Genomic DNA, 15,514 nt, shown 5'->3' with positions numbered 1-15,514 from the left:
CAATGGGCTGCACATGATTGGATAATTTCGGAATTCTACTGTAAGCCAATCAGGTTGTGGATTCACTTCTATCAGGAGCTTGATTGGGTAGTTCCTGCCAACCAATCACACTGCTGCATTGTTCTAGGACCAATCAGACTGCTGCATTCTGAATCCTATTGTTCTAGGACCAATCAGACTGCTGCAGTTTGGATCCTATTTAACTCAGTACATAACAGTACTCATAGGTGACAAAGGCAAAGGCACTCCTCCAGACTTGCCCAGGTGTCAGACTATGCAAACCAAAGTTCTATTGTCCCTTTGTAGTAGGTGCAGAAACATCACCTTGCCAACAAAGGTCCGTATAGTAAAAGCTCTGGTTTTCCCAGTAGTGATGTATGGAAGTGAGAGCTGGACCATAAAGAAGGCTGATTGCCAAAGAATTGATGCTTTTGAATTCTGGTGCTGGAGGAGACTCTTGAGAGTCCCATGGACTGCAAGAAGATCTAACCTCTCCATTCTGAAGGAAATCAGCCCTGAGTGCTCACTGGAAGGACAGATCCTGAAGCTGAGGCTCCAAGACTTTGGCCACCTCCTGAGAAGAGAAGACTCCCTGGAAAAGACCCTGATGTTGGGAAAGATGGAGGGCACAAGGAGAAGGGGATGACGGAGGACGAGATGGTGGGACAGTGTTCTCGAAGCTATGAACATGAGTTTGACCCAACTGTGGAAGACAGGAGTGCCTGGAGTGGTCTGGTCCAGGGGGTCACGAAGAGGCGGACACGACTAAACGACTAAACAACAACAAAGTAGGTGCTTAGAATGTACTTTCCAATCCATATCCTGTATCCACCTGTTTCCCCAAAACATTCCTCCTATGTTAATCATGTATAACCTTCCCCTTTTCTGATGTAGCAATGATGTAGTGATGTTGCTCCACGAACTGTATGCTGGGATAAGATAGAAACTTTTAAAAGTCCTTGTCACCCCATCCTTGGGGTTCAAAATTCCTCTTTGAACCTGTTGTGCAATAAACTTTGATCTTCAGCTATTTGCTCCGGTTGGTGGATTGACTCCTTCCTTTATTCTGCAGGGACCCGCGGGCTCTGCCTGACGATCTGGGTGACTGAGCAGCCTTGCACCTAGATTTTTCCATAACTTGGGAAGCTTGGGGTCTTCCATAATCCCTGAAGCCCAGGGTCACGTGGGCAGGGTGCCCATCAGGGAAGCGCCTGAAGAAGTTCCTCTCCCAGAATCTGCACTATTAACACTATTGTCTTAATCACCCTAGAAGTTTGCCCTGTTTGCTTGGGTACATAAAAGAAATCTCCGGATCCTGCTGAGCATCTCTGTGAACCTGCTGACTACCCCACAAAACCCTATTTCCAGTGTCCATGCTTCGTGTAAACTCTGTCTGGAACTGTGTGAAAACATGCTCATATTCAGGAATGGGACACCTCAGTCTGCCTGACCCCACCTAGTATTTGATGTAACCCTGACACTTATCCCAGGTGACCTGGCAGAAAGGAATGCCCTCGCCCATGCCAAAATGCAACCTTTTAAGAGAAGTTGTGTTCCTTTGTTTTGGGTCCTTCACCTCCTGACAAAGGGGCGGGACTGTGTTACAACAGATAATAAAAATCAGCCTTGCTTTCCCTGGATTTCTGCCTCAGCTCATTAATCTCTGACCGGAAACGAACTTGGGGAATTGGGCCATCAAAAGTGATGCCCCTATTTTCTGCTAACAGTTACCAGTTCTGCCTCCGCAGTTTCTTCTATCTGTCCTTCAGCTTCCTGGGATGTCCACAAGTTCTAACGTTAGGGGAGAAGGAGAAAACCTTCTCTCTATCCACTTGGGCCAGGCATAATTTTTATAAACTCCCATCATGTTGCCCCTCAGTCTCCTTTTCTCTAAACTGAAAAGTCTTCCTGTGCTTCTGTTGGGGGGCATTGTTGAATGTTGACTATTTCTACATGCATGATTACGTGAAAACAATAAAAATAAAAATGGGGGGGATTCTTTTCCCTCCTCCGAAAGTACGCACTTCCTTGCCAGAAAGAAGCTGAAGAGAGGCGTCATCTACAGGGCCATGAATCTGACCCAGGAATTGGCTGCCCTGCAGCTGTGAGAGGAGGAGACAACATTAATTGCATTTTTCCAGCTGGAAAAATAGGCACAATTCTTGATCCCGAACCCCCGCGGTCAGCCACCCCTGCCTGGCCTCCAATCACTCTTCTCCTTGAAGAAAGCAGGGGCCTGAGAAGACTAGCTGCCCTTTTCCCAATCTAAACCAGATTACTCTGACCTCAGCTATACTTCCAAGGAACCCAGACACACATTCCACAACTCATTGCCCTGCACTGACGGTTTTTCGACACAAGCTCAACAGAGGCATTGTGTGAGTGGGCAATGTCCTGGAATAATTTGCGGGCAATGCCTCCCGCCAGGATTAACCAGGCACTGTCAAGCCAGTTTACCTACAAGATCTCCCTCCCCTACACAAATAAAATGATGGATTGATTGATTGGTGCCCAAAAGTCCATCTTTCACCCAAAGTCCAAGCCTGGGCAAAGGTCAAAAACCTCCCTTCTCTATGGCCTGAGTCCAAGACTTGCCACCCTGCCGAGGTCAGCCCTGAACAATTATTAATATTTATTTATTATGCGGGTGGTGCTGTGGGTTAAACCACAGGGCCTCGGACTTGCCAATCAGAAGGTCGGCGGTTCAAATCCCCATGACGGGGTGAGCTCCCATTGTTCGACCCCTGCTCCTGCCCACCCAGTAGTTCGAAAGCATGTCAAAGTGCAAGTAGATAAATAGGTACTGCTCCAGCAGGAAGGTAAACGGTGTTTCTGTGCGCTGCTCTGGTTCACCAGAAGCGGCTTAGTCATGCTGGCCACATGATCCGGAAGCTGTACGCCGGCTCCCTCGGCCAATAAAGCGAGATGAGTGCCACAACCCCAGAGTCGGCCATGACTGGACCTAATGGTCAGGGCCCCCTTTACCTTTACCTATTATGGGCTCATTAGCAAAGCTCTTTAATGAGAAGTGGATTGAGGGCCAAGCTGGATAGAAGATTCCAACATGTTGCAGAATCCAAGATTATGCGTGGTTAGCATACAAAATTATAGAGGCAGAGGGGACTCTTCTGCAAGAGGGCTTTTAAAGACCCCAAAGGGATCTGCATTCCAGGGACCCAGGAGGCCAGAAATATTGGAATTCCAAACCTGAGCAGCTGAAATTACTGGAAGGGTTTGGGCCACTCCCATTCTGATAAAAGACTCTCCTTGCAGACATTTAAAGCATTGATGTGCCAAGAGACTTGAGGGGGGGGGGGCTTCTGCATTTTGTTTGATCTTTGCTATTGTCAATCAGTTATTGTCAATGTACTTTTAAAAGCAGAATGGGGAGATAAAAATTCATGAAATTTTCAGAGGTGGGGTGAGGATTTACTCTTATTGCTTTTAAAGAAATTCCATGTGGAAATATGTATATTTTTCAAGGTAAAAGGAATGATTTCCCCCAAAATCCATGAGAATCCCAGTCTTGGTGGCTTCATAAGAACCCTACAAGAGCCTGCAGGATGAGGCCAGTGCTCCATCCATTCCACCATCCTGTTCTCACAGTGGCCAACCAGATGCTATTCATTGGCTGTCCACAAGTTAGATACTGTGGATCCTTTTAGCTTATGAGATATTTTTTTCAAGATGGGCCATTTGCCAAACCCTTGAATAAAGGTAAAGGGACCCCTGACCATTAGGTCCAGTCGTGGCCGACTCTGGGGTTGCGGCGCTCATCTCGCTTTATTGGCTAAGGGAGCCGGCGTACAGCTTCTGGGTCATGTGGCCAGCATGACTGAGCCGCTTCTGGCGAAACCAGAGCAGCGCACAGAAATGCCATTTGCCTTCCCGCCGGAGTGGTACCTATCTATCTACTTGCACTGGTGTACTTTCAAACTGCTAGGTTGGCAGGAGCAGGGACTGAGCAACGGGAGCTCACCCCGTCACGGGGATTCGAACCGCCGACCTTCTGATCGGCAAGCCCTAGGCTCAGTGGTTTAGACCACAGCGCCACCCTTGAATATTAGCCACCAAATAATTAAGACTAAAGGTCTTCCAGAGTTTGGCAATACAGTGCTCTTCTCCACTGCACGTGGTGGGGCTTACTTTTGAGTAAATATGCACAGGGTCCTTTGAATTCCAGCCATGTCCCTTGAATTCCAGTCATTCCACACCATGCAAAACAGCCCCTCTGTCCACATCTAGGGGAATCCCAAAATCTTGAGTACTGAGCTGACCATGCAGCTCTTCAGAAATGGGAAAAGGTGGGGGGAGAAAAGGGGACTGGCCCCCAAAGTCCATTCAATAGGCAAAACAAACTATGTAATGAATTTTGTTTAAAATGTCCCCTCACATCTGCTCAGTGTCACAAGACGAACGGTCTTGGCTGAGGTTTTGCGACTTGGCAGGGCCGCTCACATCGAAGAACCCAGGGATATAAACAAGGCATCCTGACATATAAACAGCCTTGTAATTAATTACCACACGGCTTGAAATTAATTGCGGCGACCACGCCCCACTGGGGGGTCTCCCCCTTCCACCTCTTGGGGCTGAAGGGAGAGAAAGACCAACAACAGGGGTCACCCAGCTCAGAGCCAAAAGGGAGACACAGAGTGTTCCAGAGTGTTCCAGCTCAAATATTCAAAGGAACCCATATTTCCCAGGACATCTACCCCAATCCAGATGTATGGACTGCGACAGCTTCGGGTCTGTTTTTCATCAACCTAGGGCCTTGGAAGATTTACATGATGCAAATGATTTAGGTGAGGTATTAACAGGAAAGTGGCTAAAGTCCAGGAGAGAGACAATTCCCCTTTCCAAGTTCCAGTAGAGACTAAAAGCAATTATCAAGCAGCAAAGATTTTCTTTGTGTCTACTGCAGGGAGCGACATATGGAATTCATGGCTAAAGATAAGAGAATAAGAAATAGCCTACTGGATCAGGCCAATGGCCCATCTAGTCAAGATCCTGTTCTCCCAGGGGTCAAGCAGATGCTTGTGGGGAACTTGCCCAATCCGCTCTTAAAGCCATCTAAGTTGCTGGACATCATTGCTTCCTGTGAGACTGAGTTCATGTGGGGCTGCCTTTATGCAACTGGCGGAGATGACTGGCAGAATCCGAGACCTGGGAGAAGAAAGGACCGAAGAAGATTGGAAGAAATTCAAGATTTATCTACAGAAACATTGTGACTTAGTGGAATGTTAAGAAGGATGCTTGGCCATCACTAAAATGGATCAGAATTTGATGATAAGAGAGATTAAGAGAAACAAAATTTGTAGGAGAATTATTTTATTGTATTTAAACAAGTGGTTATAAATTTGAAAATAAGATGATAATTTGCTTGACAAAAACTTATTAATGATGTAAGTGGGAGCGGGGGATGTGAGGAAGTCTAAAGATGTTACGAAATTTTGCAAAAACAAAGTAACGCTGTTTATTATTATTGTATTTCTTTTATTAAAAACTCCAATAAATATCTACATGTGGGGCTGCCTTTGAAGGTGACATGGAAACTGCAACTAATCCAGGAATGCAGCAGCCAGACTGGTGACTGGGGGCGGCCGCCAGGACCACATAACACTGGTCTTGAAAGACCTACATTGGCTCCCAGTAAATTTACAAGCACAATTCAAAGTGTTGAGGCTGATCTTGAAAGCCCTAAACGGCCTCAGTCCTGTATCCCTGAGGTAGCGTCTCCACCCCCATCATTAGGCCCGGACACTGAGGTCCAGCACCAAGTGCCTTCTGGCGGTTCCCTCCCTGTGAGAAGTGAGGTTACAGGGAACCAGGCAGAGGGCCTTCTCGGTAGTGGCACCCACCCTGTGGAACACTCTCCCGTCAGATGTCAAGGAAATAAACAACTATTTTACTTTGAAAAGACAACTGTAGGTGGCCCTGTTTAGGGATGTTTTTAATGTCTGATGCTGTATTGTTTTTAATATTTGATTGGAGTAGCCCAGAGTGGCTGGGGAAACCCAGTCAGATGGGTGGAGTATAAATAATAAATTATTATTATTATTATCATCATCATCATCATCATCATCATCATCATCATCATTATCATTTTTATATATATAAACCCATAAACTCATAGAATCGTAGAGCTGGAAGAGATCACGAGGGTCACCTAGTCCCAGCCCCTTCAATGCAGGAATCACAGCTAAAAGTTCCCTGCCAGGTTGGCTACCCTACATCTGTTGACAGACCTCCCACAAAGGAGAGTCCAATACCTTCCTGCCTTTCATTCTGGCCAGTCTTCCAACATTCAGCTACAATGGATGTCCTTGAGTCCAGTGTGATAGAAGCTGGAGGAAAATATCGCCTCCATCTTTTAATTTTGTGACTGCTGTCACTACTGCAGATGGTGACAGAAGTCATGAAATTAAAAGACGCCTGCTTCTTGGGAGAAAAGCAATGACAAACCTAGACAGCATTTTAAAAAGCAGAGACGTCACCTTGCCAACAAAGGTCCGTATAGTCAAAGCCATGGTTTTCCCAGTAGTGATGTATGGAAGTGAGAGCTGGACTATAAAGAAGGCTGATCGCTGAAACATTGATGCTTTTGAATTCTGGTGCTGGAGGAGACTCTTGAGAGTCCCATAGACTGCAAGAAGATCAAACCTCTCCATTCTGAAGGAAATCAGCCCTGAGTGCTCACTGGAAGGACAGATCCTGAAGCTGAGGCTCCAAGACTTTGGCCACCTCATGAGAAGAGAAGACTCCCTGGAAAAGACCCTGATGTTGGGAAAGATGGAGGGCCCAAGGAGAAGGGGACGACAGAGGACGAGATGGTTGGACAGTGTTCTCGAAGCTACCAGCATGATTTTGACCAAATTGCGGGAGGCAGTGGAAGACAGGAGTGCCTGGCGTGCTCTGGTCCAGGGGGTCACGAAGAGGCGGACACAACTAAACGACTCAACAACAACAACATCACCTCCATCACTAACATATAACATAGCCATTGTAGCTATTAGCCATCAAGAGTGCAAGTCTCCTGCATTTTCTCTTCCAAAAAGAAACCAGACCCCAACTTGGGGGGAGGCCAGCAGGCCACAACAACTGCGGCCCACCAGGCATTTAAAGAGCAAAAAAACTCCCAGTGCAGGGAAAATTGCTGCTATCAGCAAAAGCTCTCCCAGGTACATGGGAAGGGGGAATGGTGTCGTGCGGCTGCCCAGCGAAGCTGTGTTTATGTTTGGAAGCGAAGAGTGAAAGTATGGAGACAGAAGGACCAATTACCCCATCTGGAAGCTGGCAAGCGAGGAAACCAGGCTGTAGGGGGAACAGATCAAGTTCTAAAACACTCACACTTTTTTCCACTGACTTCATTGGGCTTTGGCAAAGGCCCAGCCATTCAAGAGCAGCCTCCGTGGCCGTCCTGGGATTTTCATTGAGTAAATAAAAGAAGTCGCATTTCCAAAGGATGGGAGCTCCCTCAAAAGAACAAGAGTTTCCCCAGGAACGATCTTTCCTCTTGTATTAGACACCGCAGCGAACTTGGCGAGACCTGACACAATCTCCCGTTTTCCACCGCAGCTACCGTCAGTCTTTGGAAATGCTGGCCCCCCTGCCATCTAGCCAGCCCAGGCTCGGTGATGTCACGATGTCTAGATTAATCCACGGTCGGAAACTTTCTTTCTGCCTCCCTGTCCTCCATGCTGTGGCTTCCATCTCGCGCCATCTGTGGGCCTGGGGATCTGGCAGAAGGCATCCACATTCTGGAATCTCCTTTCTCTCCATCTCTGTTTTACAGCCGCTGGAACCTGCCTTTGCCATTGCAGAGTCTGCTACCAACTCTGTGGCGACATGATCTGACTCTCAGGCTGAGTCCTTGCATTTGGCGGATTTCCAGTGGAATCCAAAGAACGGGGAACGCTTCATCATCGATGTTGTAATAAAGCGATTCCATCTCTGAATCAGGAAACATGACAAGTTACTGATGTTTATAGACTTTTGGGGAGCATTCTGAGGTTGTCAAACTTTGAGATGGTGTCTTGCTGTATGAAATCTCGTATCTTCAAACATGGTTTTTGTACTGATCACACTTCTGCCTGCCTGTCCAAATGCAGCTCTCCTGTCTTCCACTGCCTCCCGCAGTTTGGTGAAACTCATGCTGGTAGCTTTGACAACACTGTCCAACCATCTCATCCTCTGTCGTCCCCTTCTCCTTGCGCCCTCCATCTTTCCCAACATCAGGGTCTTTTCCAGGGAGTCTTCTCTTCTCATGAGGTGGCCAAAGTCTTGGAGCCTCAGCTTCAGGATCTGTCCTTCCAGTGAGCACTCAGGGCTGATTTCCTTCAGAATGGAGAGGTTTGATCTTCTTGCAGTCCATGGGACTCTCAGGACTCTCCTCCAGCACCAGAATTCAAAAGCACCAATTCTTTGGTGATCAGCCTTCTTGATGGTCCAGCTCTCTCTCCCATACATCACTACTGGGAAAACCATAGATTTAACTATACAGACCTTTATTGGCAAGGTGATATCTCTGCTTTTTAAGATGCTGTCCAGGTTTGTCATTGCTTTTCTCCCAAGAAGCAGGCATCTTTTAATTTCACGGCTGCTGTCACCATCTGCAGTGATCATGGAGCCCAGGAAAGTAAAATCTCTCACTGCCTCCATTTCTTCCCCTTCTATTTGCCAGGAGGTGATGGGACCAGTAACCAGCATGACAAATGTTCAGTGGGGAAAAGTGTCTCCAGCTCTGCGAATCCAGACTATGCACTCTGCTATAGTTGAAGGTCGCAATGCCAGATTCTGCCCAGAGAGAGACTCTGTCAGGGTCTGTTTTCATGCACCTGAATATTTGCCCTACTACTGACTTTTGTTTGTGCTGTTTATGAGGACTTAAGAGCAGCCTCGCTCAAAGATTTAAATCTCTCACCTTATTATTATTATTATTATTATTACTACTACTACTACTACTACTACTACCAGGGAACAGGCCCCATGCCATTTCTGCAAAAGTGGCCTGTTTTGCCTTTCAAGCAGCAGTTTTAAGGAGAAACGTTTGTGGGGAAGCGAAGTTAAATTCTTCAGTGCAGTAAATTCCTATTTGACAGCATGCCTCACTTTATCAATTCTTTCAGCTGTGCAACGTGTTTTATTTTGGTTGCATGTATATTGCTTTGTAACGGCTTCGGGTATCTAAATAAATAAATCACACCAGCAGTGCCTCTGAATTGAGACTGGCTTCCTCTGTGGCTTGGCAACAAAGCGAGCTCCTCCAAGCTCCTCCACAAGTGATCCTTCCTTGGCCAATCTCCCTGCTCCTTAAAGGACCCAGTGAAGATCCGTGGGGTGAAGTGCAGGAGCCTTCGAAGCCTCTTGTCTGCCATTTGCAGGGCAGGTGCAAAGAGGCATTTCAGACTGAAAGAAGCAGGTTTCACATTCTCACTTCCTAAAACAATGTGCTGGGAGAGTCACAAAAGATTAAAGAAAGTCCTTCTTAACACAGAACACAGTTAAACTATGGAATGCTCTGCCACAGGAGGCAGTGACAGCCACCAACCTGGATGGCTTTAAAAGAGGACAGGACAAATTCATGGAGGAGGAGAGGGCTTTCGATGGCTCCAAGCCAGGATAGCTCTGCTCTGCTTCCATAGTGGGAGACAGCAATGCTTCTGAATACTACATGCTGAAAACCAAATAATAATAATAATAATAATAATAATAATAATAATAATAATAATTTATTTATACCCCGCCCATCTGACTGGGTCTCCCCAGCCACTCTGAGCGGCTTCCAACCAAATACAATACAGCATCAGACATTAAAAACTTCCCTAAACAGGGCCGCCTTCAGGTGTCTTTTAAAAGTAAAATAGTTGTTTATTGCCTTGACATCTGCTGGGAGGGCATTCCACAGGGCAGGCGCCACCACCGAGAAGACCTTCTGCCTGGTTCCCTGCAACCTCATTTCTCGCAATGAGGGAACCACCAGAAGGCCCTCGGAACTAATCCAGAATGCGGCAGCTAGACTGGTGGCCGCTCCCAGTCACCAGTCTAGCTGCCGCATTCTGGATTAGTTGTAGTTTCCAGGTCACCTTCAAAGGTAGCCTCACTTAGAGCGCATTGCAGTAGTCCAAGCGGGAGATAACCAGAGCATGCACCACTCTGGCGAGACAGTCCGCGGGCAGGTAGGGTCTCAGCCTGCGTACCAGATGAAGCTGGTAAACAGCCGCCCTGGACACAGAATTGACCGGCACCTCCATGGACAGCTGTGAGTCCAGAATGACATGAAGGGAGTGTGGGCTCTTGTGCTTGAATCCTTCTTGCTGGTTTTGCTTTGGGGTATCATCTTGGCCACTGTGAGAATAGGATGCTGGACCTGATGGGTCATTGGCCTGATCCAGCAGGCTCTCCTTATACAAACTGAAGCTCAGCTAGCTTTTGAAATTCAGACCGTTGTGAATTTTGCTATGCAGTCCTGCAGATAATCAGTGTGAAAATGCATACATTAGGTTACAGTGTGCATAAACAAAGCCATATATCAGTGCAAATAATGTACCAGAAGTGTTGCGTTAAGAGAACATGCATGGAGAAATGTGCATTTTGCACTAAAAGGCTGATGAATTTTCACGAGGCCATTAAAAAATAAATCGCAAACCCATGTAACTCTCTTGAGAACAGGAGATTGGGAAAATGAGCAGAGGTGAGAGAGATGTCAGGGTAAGAACAGAGTCCCAAACTACTTGATTTTGAATCACACAGGTAAAAGCTGGTTCCCTAGATAAATGACTTGGGAGCCATTTCTACTGAAATCGCTGAGACTCACATCCAAGCAAGCAGGCTTTTCGGAGAGCATTGCCCGCCGACACCAGTCTCCTGGCAGCCTCTGTACCTGAGGGGTCCAAGTGTGATGCTCAAGTGCAGCCCAGTTTCCAAAAGCGGCAGCTCAGCAATTTGTGAAAACCAAGTCCCCTTTCCGACACATCTGGACTGCATTTGTGCAACGGCAGTTTAAAAGTGCATTAAAGAGATTCATCTGCTCTCTTACCACCAGGTTTTTTCCACTCGTGGGTTTTAAAGTTTTCCAACACTATACTGAAAGTGCTTTTACAAAACCCCCCAAAACAGTGACCTTGGGAGAAGAGTTCAACTCCCCCATTCAAAAAAACATAAAAAGGAAATCCAGTTTAAGATCTACTTAGACAAGCACTGGTTTTGGACAGAGAGAAGTAATTTTAGTACATTTGCACTCTTCCTCCAATGAGCTCAGAGTTATCACCCCAGTTTTATTTTACAACAACCCTTTGAGGTTGGCAAGGCACCTGAAGTTGAAAATTGCCAGTTAGTTCCAAGCAGGGTTATTTTTCTAGAAAAAGAGGTGTCAAAACTCAGCATAAACATGTCACTTGTTCTTTTACAATAGCCCACCTGAGAGAGGCTAGTATCCCCATATGGGATAGACCCACACCTATCTACTTTGTAACTTAAGTCTGCCTACAGGGATCCAACTGTGAACTGATGATGTGAGTAAACTTTTATATACTGTATTTTTCGCTCTATAGGACACACTTTTTCCCCTCCAAAAATTAAGGGGAAATGTGTGTGCGTCCTATGGAGTGAATGTAGGCTCCTTGGCTTTGGCAATAGCAACGCGAAGCCTCCGAAGCACAGAGGGAGAGCTCCCCCCGCGCTCTGGAGGCTTCGCGTTGCTTTCACTGAAGCCTCCTGAAGCCCCGTGGGTTTCAGGCAGCTATCCGCAAGCCTTCGGAGCGCAGCAGGAGTTCCCGCTGCACTCCAAAGGCTTGCGGATAGCTGCCTGAAGCCTGGAGAGCGAGAGGGGTCAGTGCACACTGATCCCTCTTGCTCTCCAGGCTTCGCTTCGCTGGAGAGGCGCTGCACAATTTTCCCTCTCCATTTCTCCTGCTCCGTTTCTCCTGCTGCTTCGCTGAAGGGGCACTGAGCAGAGAGGGGGAGAATTTTTTTCCCCTGTTCTCCCCCTCCTATGGTCTGGTGCGTCCTACAGAGCGAAAAATACGGTACTTTACACAAGATTGCCATATGTTTATTCTTTTAAGAGGGATATAAGGGAACTTTCCAGGAACCTAACAGTAAGAGGCTTAAACAAGCCTGCAACCAGCTACCTGCTGTGCATTTAAAAGGAGAATGTAAATCCCTGCTAAGTAAAGAAATGTGCTAGTGCAAGTTAGGAAGGATATTAATAAACAATATATCCTCTCCTGCCTCCCTGAACATTCACACAAAGGTGGACGGGAACCCTTTGGAGTGATCCTGATATAGAGCTTTCCTTTCCTCAATCGGTATAAGAAGAAACAGAGGAAGAGAAGCAGACTGGCCTAGGGGCAGAACCCTGCTCTGGAGGACAGGATACATGCCTGGCCCTCTGCTAAAGTGGCAAACAAAACGTGGGGTGCAAAGCTCAAGTTACAGGACCTCAGTGACTCAGAATGGGAAGCCAGATCGTTCCTCTGCCTTTTCCAGAGGCCAGTAACTGGATGAGGGCTCCAAGCGTCATGAGGAACAACATTATAGTCTGTGCTCCTGCAAAGATTGTGAAACATGGCAATGGCTTCCTGCTGAACAAAAAAAAACTCTCTCCTGGGTCCTGGTTGAAATTTGAGGGCATTCCCTCCCCAGCTGCAGCAGGACCACCTGTTCATATGACACCTCACACCTGACCAGCTCCCAGTGACCCATGCTTCTCCCGCTGCCCAAGAAAGTCCCAATTTGCAAGCCTTGCTGGTTGGACAGCAAGCTTTATGGTCCCAGGAACATCGGTGTGTGTGTCTCTAAGATGGAGTTTTAAGAGTCGACTGGTGAGGTCAATGGGAACGGTGCCCAGTGTCTGTCAAAGCCAGGACACTTCATCAAAGGGCTTTTAAATGTGAGTGCAGGAGATTTCTGGCCAAGCAATGTGAACATTTTTTAAATGGCAAATAGGTGGTGATATCAGCGGAGGGGGTCGGTGGAGGGAGAGGGTTGGATTTGGCCAGGTCAGCAAGCTGACGCATACCCAGATTGTATCTCAGCACATGGTGTCGCAAGTGAAATGAAGCAGGAGGCCCTGGACAAATTCTGCGGGATCCAGAGATCCTGCTGGCTGCTTCTTCATGCAGCACCTGGTTAAGGCAAGAGCGTTTGCTCCCACTAATTTGCATGGCTACTAACCACAATGGCTTTGCTCTACCTCCCCTGTCCAGGAAATTAGGTTTCTGGATGCCAATTGCTTTGAATCACAATTGGGGAGAGTGAAGTTGCTCTCAGGTCCCGCTTACGGGCTTCCCAAAAATGAAAATCTGCTTGGCCACAGAGAGAACAGGGTGCATTTAAAAATGTGCGTTTGGAGAGAAAACGTGCTAGAAAATGAGATCTGTATCTGAGTGTAACTTCGCAGTTTAATCACGACAATTTACTAAGTTCTGATCCACTTAATAGGCTGGGAGGTGTGGAACAGGTGAGCTTGTGCTGGAATTTGCAAAGGTCAAATTCCTCAAGCCCAGCCACCTTCAGGGACCCTCAAGACTTGTGTTCCTGTTTTCTTTTTGCAGGTGTGTTGTGCAATGTTTCATTGGCACATTAATAATGGATTTATTCCACTTTATTGGTTGCTCTCTGGCACATCCTCAGCCTTATTATATTGCTGCGTTATTGCTGTCAGGAGGGGCACTTTTGCAAGAAAGAATTACAGAATCGCAGAGTTGAAATGATCCTCTGCCCCAACTCCCTACATCACAGAAGACACAGCTAAGTCACATATGGCAACAAAAGCAAGTCAAACCCTGTCCCCAGCAAAAATAAAATAAAAAATCAAGGTATGAAAAGTTGCAGGATTTCAGCAGGGAGTTACAGTGCATGCACTAATAGGGAATGAGGCAGCATGTCTACCCTAAAACATTTCCAGGTGCAAACAGCATGAAAAGCATGACATATAACTTTCCCAATACCACCACGAGCAAAATAAAACGAACATCTGGAGGGGCTTTCTGGCACCCTGACAGACAGCATCCTACGCCGAAGGAAAGAGGCTACGTGCAGATACAACGCTTGCTAGGGCCACCGGGGGTTGCTGGCAGGTCTGCTTTGCAGGGAAGGTTGGACTCCATCAGCAACAAAGCTTCATCAACTCCTCAAGTTGTCCTTTAGGAAATTTGGTGCTGGCCAAGGTATGAATCTCCTTTCCGGGCTGGTTTCCAGGATGTCAGTAACTGGAGAGAAGGGTGAACATTACATATGTTTGTCAAGGCGCAGCAAGTTAAAATGGGCAGGCCACATTTTCTTCTTTGCAACTCTGCAGATAATCACGTGTGGGTGATCCTTTATGCCTCCTCTGCTTTCGTCTTGGTCCCTGTCGCCAGAGGCTTTGAGGACAGGCAGTTGCAGCTGTTCCTCAACACAGAGGAGATGGTTAAACTCTGTCCTTTTCCTGCTCCAACAGGATGCAGCTGTTGGGCAATGTTGTTCAGGAAGGGGTTCCACTTGAACACAGCCGATCGCGGCTCTTTCACTTTCCCGAAGTCTGCAAGTGAGCTTCTGAGATCCCATGAAATGATATCTTCTCAGGGACAGGATCCTCCTAATTCTGTATTTTCAAAACTGGCCTCCGGGGCAAGGGGGAACTTCCACATTTGCAAATCAAGCAAGCAGACGGCCTCCCCCTGCCCAGGGCACCTGCTTTCTTTCCTTTCTTCTGCCCTGCACTTGGCCATGAGGTTCATAGAATTGTGGAGTTGGAAGGGACCCTCCTGGGTCATCTAGTCGAGCCCCTCGTTCACGGTACTTGCGAATCCTGCCTGCTGCTCATCACCCAGGAACTGAGGCGGCTTGCGTGGCACACCAAACGGCGAGTTCTGCTCCTGGCAAACCAGTCATGCTGACCACTGGGCTGAAACAGCTTAAACCTGGCCACATTGCACTTTCCTATGTTGTTGTTGTTGTTGTTGTTGTGTGTGTTTTATTAGTTTTTTTTTTTAACATATCATTTCCAACAGTCATTTAACATAACTTCTTAACTTATACAATGTTTTAGACTTCCGTCAACACCTCTGATGATTTTTCGTTCTTTATCACTTATTCTGCATTTCTAAATTTCTCTATTACTCTTAATTATCATTAACTAATAACTCTCCTCATAGTCTTTCTTGCAATATTTCAGATAGTCCTCCTTACGGAACTTCTTGCAGTCCTACTAGCACAATCTGCTTATTACAATTGCTTTTCAAATAGTTCAAATATTTACTCCAGTCTTCTAAGAATCTCTGGTCCTGCACGTTTTGAATCCTTCCTGTTAATTTATCCAATTCTGCATAGTCCATCAGTTTCATCTGCCATTCTTCTTTCGTTGGTAATTCTTCTTGCTTCCATTTTTGTGCCAATAATATTCTTGCTGCCGCTACTGCATATAAAAACAACTTACAATCCTGTATATTAATATAATCTTCTACAATGTTTTGCATACATCTTTTGATGCTATCACTTCTATTCCTATTTTTCAGGTTATCACATCCACTAT

General features: G+C 46.6%; 1 protein-coding gene across 2 annotated transcripts in view; it reads right to left on the bottom strand.

Annotated features, from left to right (window-relative positions):
* P3H2 (prolyl 3-hydroxylase 2) overlaps positions 1-15,514 on the bottom strand; it is a 112,173-nt gene that overhangs the window by 66,068 nt on the left and 30,591 nt on the right. Inside the window, exon 1 of one of the 2 annotated variants that reach the window (XM_081910879.1) lies at positions 7,348-7,768. The exons of the other annotated variant lie outside the window; for it this stretch is intronic. Within the exon in view, the coding sequence (XP_081767005.1) occupies positions 7,348-7,368 (21 nt within the window). The 5' untranslated portion in view covers positions 7,369-7,768. Of the gene's footprint in view, positions 1-7,347; positions 7,769-15,514 lie in introns of those variants that run through there. 2 annotated transcript variants of the gene reach the window in all.

Source organism: Podarcis melisellensis (genome assembly GCF_964234715.1).
Source record: "Podarcis melisellensis genome assembly, chromosome: 5".
Classification (NCBI taxonomy): Eukaryota; Metazoa; Chordata; class Lepidosauria; order Squamata; family Lacertidae; genus Podarcis; species Podarcis melisellensis.
Note: the sequence above shows the minus strand (reverse complement) of the source record. Positions and strands in the feature narration are given on the sequence as shown.